General features: G+C 26.7%; 1 protein-coding gene across 2 annotated transcripts; it reads right to left on the bottom strand.

Annotated features, from left to right (window-relative positions):
• Positions 1–1337: 1337 nt before the first annotated feature.
• Positions 1338–11635, bottom strand: LOC114126514 (protein kinase C and casein kinase substrate in neurons protein 1). Of its 2 annotated transcripts, XM_027990475.2 has the most exons (9): positions 11082–11632; positions 4402–4780; positions 4070–4258; positions 3762–3988; positions 3578–3698; positions 3273–3386; positions 2954–3084; positions 2442–2620; positions 1338–2336 (listed from the first exon to the last, which is right to left on the bottom strand). In XM_027990475.2, the coding sequence occupies exons 2-9, from the start codon at positions 4762–4764 to the stop codon at positions 2227–2229; spliced, it is 1434 nt and encodes a 477-aa protein (XP_027846276.1). In that variant the 5' UTR covers positions 4765–4780; positions 11082–11632; the 3' UTR covers positions 1338–2226. The 2 variants fall into 2 exon arrangements, with proteins under 2 accessions (XP_027846276.1, XP_027846277.1); XM_027990476.2 differs by lacking the exon at positions 3273–3386 and having other exon boundaries at positions 11082–11635.
• Between the last annotated feature and the right edge of the window lie 1865 nt (positions 11636–13500).

Below are 13500 nucleotides of genomic sequence, written 5' to 3'. Positions count from 1 at the left end.
GGCATAAATAAATGGTAGAAAGAATCTAATATTATGTAGATTTGGATGTTATATGTGAGCAAAACAACACAAATACTTTATCCTCTTAGAAATAATAATTCTTGACAATCATTAAATTTCAAAAATAGTCAATTTTAGGCCAAAGTAAAAATAATCATATTATAATGTTTATAAATTTGTTCTTATTGTAAGGATACTGGGTAGAATGATAGTAGTAATTGTCTTTCAATCAAATGAGCTATAGATTAATTGCACTAATGCATCAAAAAAAAAAAAAAAAAATATGAGATATTAAAAAAAAATTAATGAATTTTGGTGTAAAATTATAAAAAGATGAATTACATAATGTCCACACATTTAATTAAATAAATGTATATGTTACAGTAATTAACTTTTCAAAAACTACCTGTTTTTGCAAGTTTTCTGATTTTTGTTATGTAATTACAAAATATGTTAAATATAAAATTATTTCTTTAGAAAAGTTTAAATATTGAAAACATAATAATCAAAATTTAAGTTAGTTACGGGAAAAATCAGCAAAATTATTGTGTTTCAATTTGAAAGTAAACAGCTACTATTGATTATGAAATAAAATATGATCAACACTTCAAAATATAAAATATACCTACTAATAAAAAAGCAAAAATTATTTCTATTTCATTTGTATTATTTTCTAGTATACAATCAGGAAGTAAATTTTTGAAATGAGTTATTAAAGAAATTATTTATATATTTTTATATATATTTATTGTATATATATTAATATTTATTTATATATATTAAAGAAATATGTTATTAAATAATATTTTTAAACTCCAGACAAAATGAGGTTTTTTGAATTTAAACAAACAGTTAAATACTCTTTTTTCATTAAAAGCAATAAGTATTGAAAAGTTTAAAATTTCAATAAGTTTTTTCAGTATTTATTTTTATTAAATTTTATCTTTGATCTTGATACTTTTTTAATCACCTTTAGTATAACTTTTAATTAATTTCACATTAATACATGCAACAAAAATTTAATAAATAAATTAAAATTAAATAGATCATACATGAACCAATGCTATTAGTATCGTATTTAGTATTATATTCTATGTACAAAACATAACTAAAAAAATATTAAATAGTTAACAGAGTATTTTTTTTTTTTTTTTACAATCTAATGGCAAAATTAATATTTGTATAATAATAATAAGTATTATTAGTAAATGTTTCTTTAAAAAATACAATTAACAACAATTTATTACCAATAATACATTTCCATTAAGAAAATAACAATAGCTGACCATTCATGTAGTAACAGATACTATTGTATTTTAATTAGTAACATAACAAAATGGAAAGGAAATAAATAATTTAATTGAAATCAAATTAAATATTAACTAATATTTTCAACTACATGTTTTATCTGGCTCAATAATAAAATAATTAAACATTTTTAATTGTTTAATTGTTCTTTATGCATTATACTAAAAAGTATCTAGTAAAATTGTTTGTCCTATTCATTTTATTCATTGTATTGATTCAGATTTCAATTTGATCCATAAAATCTTGAATTAAAACCATAGGCGGAAATGGGGGGAGGCTTGAGGGGGCTTAGCCCCCCCCAAATATTGTAATAGTTCCCCAAAAATGTTGTCAGGTCTTACATGTAAATATATGATACATATAGTTATATATATATATAGTTAATTTAGCCCCTCCCCGGAAATGTCTATAGATTTCCGCCTATGATTGAAACATACTTCAATACACGTTGATTACTCCTTTTAGTAAATAATAATAATAATAATAATAATAATAATAATAGTAATAATTAATCACTGATTTTAATTAAATGCTGTTCAAGTAGATATATAACTATCTACACATTTCTCTAGTATACATTTGATAGAGTAGATAATGCCAGTAAATAATAATAAATTATTATTAAAATTAATGGAGTATTAAGAAAAAAAAATTGTTTCAAATAAAAATATCTGTTTCTATCTACCAATTGTTCCCTCGATATAACAATAAACTTTTTTTCATTAAATAAATATAAATAAACAAACAATTTAAATTAAAAACAACCAATACTCCAAAAATATTAATTGGATCACAACATCTTTTTTTTTTTTTTTTTGGCAGAGGAACAGACAGTACATAGTAGTTTATATACGTCATTGTTGTTTTCATTTTTAAATATTATACATACTATTTGATATTTAAAACTAATCATTCTGTTTATGATACTGATTCTACATAATTGGCTGGGTATAATCCAACTCGACCATCTTTACGTCCCTTGCACCAGCCTTGTTCATCTTCATCTTCTAATTTTTCAAATAACTCTCCTGCAAAATTAAAAAAAAATAAATAAATTATACTTAACTAATTTATTAAATAAATTTTAGATGCAATAATTTAATCAATTTGTTTATAAAATTATTTATTTTTACCTTGTTTGAAACTGAGTTCATCAGCTTCGGCACCCTCATAATCATACAGTGCTTTTACAGGTACACCGGGTTCACCGTTGTCCACAAGCGCACCATCGGGACCAACTCCTTCTTCCTCATCCCATTCTTCCTCCTCAAACGGGTTTGAGTCCGGTGTTTGGCTGTTTGACGCTCCATTGCTATAAAATATATGAAAAAAATATTATAAAAACAAAAATAATAATAATCAGGAAAGTAATCACTAATCAAACAAAAATAAAATTATATCAATAATATAAAATGTTAGGTTTTACAATTATAATATTTAATGATACTACAAATTAAAAGGAATTTCTAAATACATAAGGAAATATGGAACACGTGTAATCGATCTTACCGATTAACACAGGTATGTAAGGTCCGGTGCACGGCCCCTTCATTAGGAATCTAAATGGCACGACGTTTAGGTGTCATTTATAAAGAATAATAATTGTTATGCTTAACTGAAGTATATTTTTTATAAAGTAACTCACGTAATTGGATGTGATTTTGTTCCATTTGATTTTTCCGTAGATTGCTTATGATCATCAGTACTATCTTCTGATCGTGATAATGTAACAGTTTGCTTTTTACTATTTATCTTTGGATGAGTTGAATGCAAATCCTAAAAAAATCATAAATAAACAAAAAAATGTTAATAAATCAAATATAGTAATAAAAAAAAAAAAAACCAAATAAGTTAATAATATTAATAACAATTTAAATAATATAAGTCTCAAATGCTAATAACAATCTTTCTAACTAATAAACAATAAATAAGTTAACTAAAAATTGAAAAAAATGCACACTAACATTTACATGCAAATCTTCGCCGACTGATCGTTGATTGATTAATGTTATTGTTCCAGCAGGTATAGATTCTTTGATTTTTCCCTTGGATATATCCCGGAATTCTTCTATATAATCCTATAGAAGAATAACACGACAACACACATGCACACAAATTAGTTTTTTGACTGAACTACAATTATTTTTTTAAATTAAATCAAGGCAAAACCAAAAGGAAATAATATTTAAATCTATTAAATAAATCACAAATGCCTTCTACAGTCAAAATAGCCAAACAATAATACTAATTGTTTTGTAATTTTACAAACCTCAAATAAGGGCCAATTCATGGCCATATTGACACCGTGGTTATTTGACCACCACCGTAAGTCTTTCTCATGATCAGCATTATTAATAGTATGATAAAACTCTTCATAAATTTGTGGCAACCTAATTAATAAAAAAGAATTTATTAAATTTTCAATCAAAATAAATATATTTATCATATCTTACACGGGGTCTTGAGAAATATTTAGACACTTATGTATAGTAAACAGGGTATCTTTGAAAAACTGTAATCTTCTAGCTTCCGTTTCTTGGCATCGGTCAAATACAACTGTCATATCTTCCATATATTTTGGATTGTAGGCATTTAATTCTTGTAGAGCCATTTCATACTTTTCTTTGGCTTTCTGTACTTCTTCTTTCGATTTGGCTACACGATCTTGCATTTTTTTCACCTAAATAATTATAAAGTCAGATTGATTTTTAAATATATTAATTAATTAAATATAGTAAGATATCAATAGTTATATTTTTACTTGATCCATAGATAAGGAACTGTCAGCAGATGCATTTCGTTCTTGATTTGATGCTGATTTTTCTGCTTTACATGCAATATGGTACTCATTTTTTGTTTTGTTAACCTTGGTCAATAGTTTACACCAAGGCTTTTGAGCTTTTTTAAATGATTCTTCCATTTCTTTTCGTTCTTTTATATGTAAAACAGTCTAAAACAAACAATATAAATTAAATGAGAATAACGCATTAAAAAGTACGCACACGTTTTATTTTTGTATCAAGTTAATATTACTAATAAAATCAAGTAGAAAAACAAATTATGAGTATGATAAAAATTTACTGATTTACAAACCTTATGATAATTGTCTTTTTGCCACGTCTTTACTTGCTGCATTATATCGTTACACAAGTCGTCTTTGACTCTTATGTGCAAATCACATAGTCTATCAGCTTCAACTAGAACACCCTTCCAAGCTGCTTCTGTTGTTCCATATTCTGGACCTTTTTCAATAATTTCGTTCCATTTCTTCGACCATCCTTTTAAGCTCTTGGAGTACGCTTTTTCAATATCTGATCTTTCTTGTATAAGGGTAATAAGATCATTACATAATCGATAGCCATCTTCGATACGTTTGGTAGTGCGTTTGTGATTGCCAGGTTCCCAAAACGAATCACTGCTTGCTATTAACATGTTGTCATCACTGTGATGTGACATTTTTACTGATATTTATCTGGACACAAAAATAATTTTAATTAATGCATTATCTAAATAACATATGATTCAGAGTACTTGAAACTGATAGCAAGTCATCATGATTATTAGTTACTTCATAATAAAATTAATTATTTCCAAATAACATACTACAGACATATTGTATACCAATGAGGGATAAACAATTATGCAATTAATAACCACTTACAATGATAAATTGTATAAACATGAAAAATGTAAATCTAAAGTTTTAACAGTGAAGTGGAGTAAATATATACATATTCTATGTAGATGTTGGGTTTAATATGAAATTTTTAATTTTTAGTTTCAAAACGTTTTCAGCATTTATTACTTTGTTCACATAAGTATTGCAGTTATTTAAGTGTTTTATGAGGTTTTCATTTATTTATTATTTTATTGATTGTGTTAAAATTGTATTAATTTTATTGATATTCTTTTAAAAATGATTAAAAAAAAAAAAAACGTGGAAATATATTAACCGAACACCGAAGATTTAACCTTTGTTTTATACCATAAATACAACATAAGTACTACAAAAAAAAAAAATAAAATATTGTACTACTGTTTGCGCTGTCTCTGTGTACCTATTTACAACAGTGAGCATAATAACGTGTATAAATATAGTTGTAGGTAACTTGTAATGAACACCTTAACGGAATCAGTAGGTATTATTCATTACTGATACAATATGTGTGTTTAAATATTCTTGGCCGCGTGGCTAGTTAAAGTATCGAATCGTTTCCCCTTACTGTGCATGGTAATATATAAATACAAAGTACATAACACAATATCATCATCATAACAAATGATGTCATTTGGCAATTAGACCGTTAATATTATTATGCGGTACGGGTACGGTAGCTTTTCTCCGCACGAAATATTGTGATGGCGTATTCTATTCTATTCATTCGTCCCCGCCAAGCGCGAAAACGATGACGACCGGAGACATTGCGGTAGGACGAACACAATATAATAATAACGTTCGTAACTTGATGGTATTGCTGATACGTTTTTAATATAATATTGAACGGCGCAAGAATAATAAGTTTTTTTTTATTAATATTTAATACTATTAAATACGATATCAATGTTCACGACCGGACATACGGGAGGTTATACCTACCAATATGACGAGTGACGACGCGTAATGTACGTTTTCTGGGCACTACCACATAATGTAATAAATATTATGTACACACGCGTGTTTACACATATAAAATAGGTATCGGATTGAAGTTTGAACGCTAGAGTTTGATTTAAATACACAAAATGAGCATTTATTATGATTTATAACTTATAAGTTAAATGTATAGATATCTATACCCATGAGTGTATCAAAAATCAACCCAACCAAAATGACATTACGATCTCTCAACATAATAATATTATAATCAATTTATAAAATAATTTTACGGTCGATTTATATAATATTATACCGTCAGTATGTTATGCGATACTTGTTTACGTATAGGTACTCATAATGCTGCAGCACTAGAACATCATAATAGTATTGCGTTAAATGTATATTTTACAAACTACGTGACGCCACCTACTACTAGAGGAAGTACTCAAAACTCATACAGTTGTTTATACGATTATTACAATTCACGCTCCTATATTTTACACAATTGTGAATTCGTGAATAAATTATAACTTTGTTCTAGTCGAAAAGTCATCACCATCCTACAAATAGACATAGTATTATTAGGTACCCACAGCCGAACCTATAGCTATAGTGCAACAACAGCTATTTAAATAACGAGTTTATTAAAAACGAGATTAAAAATGATTTTATTTGTGTATTTACTAGTATAAAATAACATAATATAGAGAACTGGCCAGTGGCTGCCATACTATAAAAGCTACTAAGAGGGAGGCATTATTTATATTCCGGTTCATTTACGTAGGTCAGTGTTAAATATTAATGGGATGTACACAAACATCAAACTCTTGCAAAAACTGTTATTAAATATTATGTAATATATATATATAATATGTATTATACATATACATTACTGTTTATATTGCAGCCGAAATATAGGTTAATGTAAAAACGAAAAAGATTTAATATTTATTATTAATGTAAAAAAAAAAATACAATAACGACCAATAGGATCAACGCTTTGTAATAATTTTAAATGTAAAATATAAGCGATGACGTCGTAAGTTTATTATCTATAACTATAAGAATATAATAGTACACTAAATTAACATAAATTCAAACTTTATGAAAATCATAATTCGATAAATATATGTACCTATCTATAATACCTACATTAGTACCTATATTATAGGAATTTAATCAAGTCATGAAGAATAAAACATTAAATTTTGTAACATAACTGAAACTCAATATTTTTCCCGTCAAGTTCAGATAAACATTGTTAACTAATAACTCATCAGATAGACATTAAAGGAAACTCAACGGAATGGAATGCACCGTGAGAAAACAAACATACTGTTGTTAAATAAACTATGAAAAACGAAATGGTAATAAAGTATCCCGGTATTATACAATATAATATATACCTATATCATAATTCATAATAAAATATAAATAATAACGGAAATGTAAACGTAGTACGCCAGAATAAATTATACCTCCTATGTAAATGGAGATTTTTGATTTATAATTAATGCTCACCTTTAATAGCAGGATTAAAATACTATTTTAAAATTCTAAAAAAAAACCTATACCAACATCATAATTAGATAAATAAATATTACAATATAAATATAGTCAAATAATTATGATAAATTGTACATTTAATAAAAAAAAATGGACTTTACTAGTCTTATAAATTCTAATTCATGTAAAAACTATCATTAAATGTATTAAGAAGTATTTTTCTGATTTTTACAAATAAAAATAACATTTCTACGAAAGATAAACTATTTATTTATGGAAATCAAGAGACGAGTCTAGAAAATAAAATATTTTACGAAAATAATGTAATTATATAAGAAGAACTAACATAATAATAAAAAAATTATCACCAACTGTAAGAATAAAAAAAAAAAAATACATGCCCAATCAAACAAAATAGGTATATTAGTTATTAATATGAAATAATTATGTTATATAACAACGTGTACTTTTCGGTTTTCGTGATTGCAAAAGTAGGGGTAATGAAATCGTATTCATAGGGAAACAGGAGTAAAAATAATAGATAATTAGTGATACCTTATAAATAGTTTTAATAACCCTAATTGAAATACATTTTGTTAAACAAAATATGTTGTACCTAATATAACAATATACTAGTTACAAATATTATCAAAAGTATAAAAAAAAAAAAATTGTAAGAGTAATTATAAAATTATTAAGTATTGATTTCAAAAACTAATTGTATCTTTGGGATTACCAAAAGTAAAACTATGTACATGATTCATAAATCATGAAGCTATTCTTATACATAAAATACCAGTTTTTTAGAGTTCAAAATTTGAACTTTTATTTTTAATGAATTAAAATCTAGTAAATAATTAAAAACAATTTATCAGGTATCCTAATATTAAGATAATTATTTTGCAGGATAACTGATTACTATAATTATTATAATAGTCATAAATACTAACTAAAAACAAACAAACGGTATTTTTAAAGATAAATGTAATAAATATTAATTAATACTACTGATTAATTAGGTAAATAAATGTTTAACTTTATAACATTAATTTAATTTATTAGATATAAGATAGCATCAATAGTATTTTAGAAAGAATATTATTATATATGATCCTCGGTGGAATGTTGATTAGCTTGCAGCATATTTGGTCCTTGACCCTCTAGGCCACACCCAGTGTAGTGTATATGAAGAGGCCTCTTCTTATATCAATGTATAAAAAACGTGCTAATACAGATCAATTTATTGATGATATTGCACTAGTGTTAATAACTAAATTGGAACCAGGTTACTAATTAATGACAATATTCATTTTTAATTCAATGGCTACCTAGTACCTATTCATACATTTGGACTAAGACACTAAGTCTTCATCAGCAATGACTAATACAAACAACTGGGGTTAATGTGATATGACAGTTATATATTTTTTTTTTTTATCAGCCTAGGAACTTTAAGTATGGTCTTACACAAGTCAACTATTAATATAGGATACCCTTTCAATTGGCAAAAGTTTTGTAGGTCTTCTTTTTTACAAACCAGTGTTGACCTTATTGATTGTTTTCAAAAGCATACACCTAATAGTGATTATTTAAATTTTAAATATAATAGGAATAAAACTAATATTATACACATAGTTAATGCTACAGTCAGTTATTAACTAATTATTAAGAAATTATAACTGTAAAATTCTCAAAGTAATTCATTTGAAACTTTCTATGAAACAGTTAATAAAATTGAATCAATTAAGATTTGGCTTAATCTTTAATCAGTTTATTTAATATTCAAGCAATATATTAATTATCATAATTATGCAGGAAATTAATCATAATAGATTCATAAATCATAATTATTATAAGAACAATTAATTTTAGTTATATAATATTAAGTTTAAACAATATAATATTTTCTAAATACTAAGTAATAAATTATACTTAATTTTTAATATTTAAATTCAATATAATTAATGTTTATCTGTAAGTTTAATAAAATAATTACCTACAGTTTCTGTTTGATAGAGAATAATTTATCAAAATTATATATTATTAACACTTATCCAGGATAGCCTTATTAATAATTAAATATTGTGCAGCCGTGCAGGTAAACAGGTTGCTTTTTTACTCCAATAAAATTCAAAAATAGTTTATAAAGTATAAAATATGATACATTGTACTAAGTAAAATAGTTTAAAAATGGGTATTTTAATAAATAATATTAAAATACAAATATTAAATGATTAATCAATATATTATGTACTATTTATACCGAGATTTATACCTACAACAAACAAAGTACGCACTCTTCTTTATATATTCCTACTTAGTAATACTTATTATTTGCTCATTGTACACCTGTGCATACATTCCAATGTAACTAAAGTTTTTGAAGATTTTGAAGTATGTACATAACTATAGCACTCACAAAAAACATATAATGTAAAAGGGTAAGTTAGTGGAATACATGTTAAAATATTGAGTACCTATTTACTTCATATTAACCTAAATTTAAATTAATTAGGTAATTCTTAATATTTAATGTTATGGTTAAGTAATGTACCTCAAATTAAATTGTCAAATCATATTATATTATTCTATGTAAAAAAGTGAAAATTATTTTCCAAAACAAGTTTCAAACATACTAGCATATTTATAATTAAAATCAATGAATTAAAAAGTTGTATATATAATTAAAGGCAATAAATTGAATGCACAAGCACAAACAATTACTTTTTATATTTTAATTAAACTAATAGAAAATGTTTTTTTAGCAAGTCGAGGCATGTTAATTTACAAAATAGAACAGTACAAATAGAATAGTGCATATGTTTAGATTAAAAATATATATTCATAATTAAACAAGTAATCTATTTTCTGACAATAGCTACATCAACTAACATATGCCTAATCTCAAATGAACAGTACATAATATTGTATTTTTATGTTCTATTTAGATTTTCTATACTTGCCACTTGGTGATATTTAATGCGACAAATTCAAATTTTTTTTGGCTAAATCGTTTAATTAGTACCTCACTAGGACTAGGCATAAATTTATGTGACAAGGATGACCAAAAAATAAAACTACTGAACTTATTTTTATTTATTAGTTTATTACTAATATTTTAACTATCCAATATTTATTTTATTTTAGCAGTATTTTACTTATTATGATTCTATACACACAGTACCTACCAATTATCTACATGATTTACTTAATCCAAATTTGCAACAGCTCAATGTGAAATGTATGCATAAATTAAAAAAATAAAATCTCAAGTATAATTATTTATCAAAATGATACTTTTTATCGATTGCAACAAATATTATTCTCTCGCTTACAACAATTAACAATTAGCTATTACTATGTACAAGGTTTTAACCGATTTATAAGTTTTTCGGCCATAAATCAGTTGTTAGATATTTTCTATAATGATTAATTATCATTATCGTATTGTGGAATCGCGTAAAAAAAAAAAAAAAACTATACCTAACCGATATTAATAAAATAATAACAGTATATTCGGACACAGGGTTTTGAACCGAAATCATGTCTTAACAATTAATAAATTACACAGTGGCGAATATTGTGTTAGGTATATATATATCGAAATACACACCTAGTTGGTTTACGGGCAGCAGATAATTTTGTAGAAGATTATCATTATCATTATTACCTGGTGCGCAAAGCGTCGTTGACCGATGACCGTGGCGGCTTCGCTGATGGCCCGATTGTCCGGCTTCAGGGATCCGGGACTGTCGATCTGGGATTATGATATTTTGCTCGGAAACAACACAGCTCTCAGCACGACAACAAAACGGTCATAAAAATATTTGACGTTCCAATACTCTCTTCTTTATCAAACCGTTATCAATATTATTGACATGGCACAGGTGTGGGGTACCTCCTCACGTCGTAGCGGCATATCATGTTATATTTTTATGGCATTGTTATTAACGTTAAATACCTAACTATGATTTTTTAACACATTCTTATTTCCGTTCACTATCAAAAACGGCGAAGAAAAAAATAACTGTCGACGGTTACAATATTAATAATTGTTACAATATATTATTATGGTAAAATCGTGTAGAATTCGAGGTAGGAAACACGACGACGGACGTACCGGTCCGACTGTGGTGACGCCGAGTAGTGCCGAAACTGAACGAACGGCGATCGGGCGGCGGCGGCTGGATGATGATGCGTGGACACGTTCGCGAGGTACGGAGGTATTTTTTAAAACATTTTCATTTCCTTCATTCCTTGCTCTGCCGGCCGACTTGGTTCCGACGTCTTTGCCAATCGCGCGCGCCATCTACCGACAGACTTTTGAAAACATGAACGACGCGGCTACGCGTTGCGAACTACCGTATAGTTGAGTTTCATTACACAGGCGGTTAATTCTCAGCAGGTGTCTCGACAGTGCCGGATATTTTTGGGGAGGGCTGAGTGGGCTGCAGCCCAGGGGCACCCACAATTTTAATAAGTAAAAAGATATATTTTTTAGTTTATGTTTAAGCGGCCTCCACAATCATGCATTCCGCCCACGGGCCACCACATACCTGAATCCACCCCTTTGTCTGGCTAACTGTTTTCGGTACAATAAAAGCGAGGGAATTATTTTTTTCATCCACCGACACTTTGCAATTCCTAAGGAGTATTCTCCCAGAATTTGTGATACAAAATATGTATAATAAATTTCCAAATAATGGAGATTTGTACTATAAGTTATAAAATTACATATAATTAAAGGTAATAGATAAAATCACCGAATCATTAAATTCATTTATTGCCAATTCAAACATAAAATCCTTTTAACTAACTCAATTCACCAATTTTATAAAAATTTTCTATTTTTTTTTTAGAGAAAAATTATTCACATAAGGCCAAATATACTTGTAAAAGGTAATTGGTGATGGTAAAACCAATATATAGGTACGTCCTAAACACCACAAAAAAAAAATACTATACAGCTGCAGAAATATTCTCAATAAATTCTCAATTACGTATTTCTATATTTTAGGAATATTTCTCAGATTATATTATTATAGTTACGAGTTTTCATGTCCTAAGACATATCACCGACATCTCAATATCTCATCTCCCCGTGATAAATATGTTTTATACCACGTACAAGGAATTATATACGAATGGAATTAGAAGTTATTTATATAGTTATTTATTATTAATAGATACCTACCCAGAAAAGTGTTTATAACCTTGATACCTTGCCGGTAAGTAGGTATAAGTGGTTAACCAACTCTTATGTAGGTACTTAAAGGTTAATAATACTTAGACAGTTAGACTTGAATCGGTCACAGTTTATTTTTCAAGATATGTCAACTGATTTTGATGCTCAACGGCTTTTACATGTTTTACGATAAAACGTATTAGTAAATTCCAACTGAACAAACATCTTATATTTTAAAATTTATTTCATATTTTCTATTTCTAGTATCACAACTTGGGAGAGTTTTATCTAATCAAAAAATATTGTAATTATAATACCAATCAGTGAATCAGATGACGTTTTTATCAATAAATAAAGTTATTTGATGGTGACTCTATACAAGAAAACAATATAATAAACAGATCAAAATAATATTTATTTAAAAACACGTTTCATTGTTGTCTTACAATACACTCCCAGGTTCGCTTATAAAGAAGTTAATGTTATTTTTAAGCCATCTTATTCTTCTTTTTAATTAATTAAATTCAAACTAGTTTCAAAATAACTTAACCAGCCTTGAATGGAAACCGAAGATACACGTTGGTGCCGTAAGTACTTCAAAACTAGACACTAGTCTTACTACCTAATACGTATTAGCCACCATAGGTGGGTGTACTATACAATATACATAATATAGACAATATATACAGTATAAAGTATTAAAGTATATTAATATATATTATGTTTATAACTGGAACTTACTATGTAGTAAATACAAAGGAGTAATGAGTAGCGTTCAATATACCAAACCTAAATTAAATATTTTTAGAAAACTATTATCTTAAAATTATTATTAAATGTTCTTATTTTCTTTATTCACTCTATTCCGTGACAGTTCCATATAGTATACAATCATACAGACTGG

Source organism: Aphis gossypii, chromosome 3 (assembly GCF_020184175.1).
Source record: "Aphis gossypii isolate Hap1 chromosome 3, ASM2018417v2, whole genome shotgun sequence".
In the NCBI taxonomy this organism is placed as follows: Eukaryota; Metazoa; Arthropoda; class Insecta; order Hemiptera; family Aphididae; genus Aphis; species Aphis gossypii.
Note: the sequence above shows the minus strand (reverse complement) of the source record. Positions and strands in the feature narration are given on the sequence as shown.

Coding starts and splice junctions, on each gene's coding strand:
- LOC114126514 (XM_027990475.2), bottom strand. CDS start 4,764: ATGTCACATCACAGTGATGACAACATGTTAATAGCAAGCAGTGATTCG. Junction 3,387..3,577: donor TGAATTGGCCCTTATTTGAG/GTTTGTAAAATT, acceptor ATTCTTCTATAG/GATTATATAGAAGAATTCCG. Junction 3,085..3,272: donor GCGAAGATTTGCATGTAAAT/GTTAGTGTGCAT, acceptor TGATTTTTTTAG/GATTTGCATTCAACTCATCC.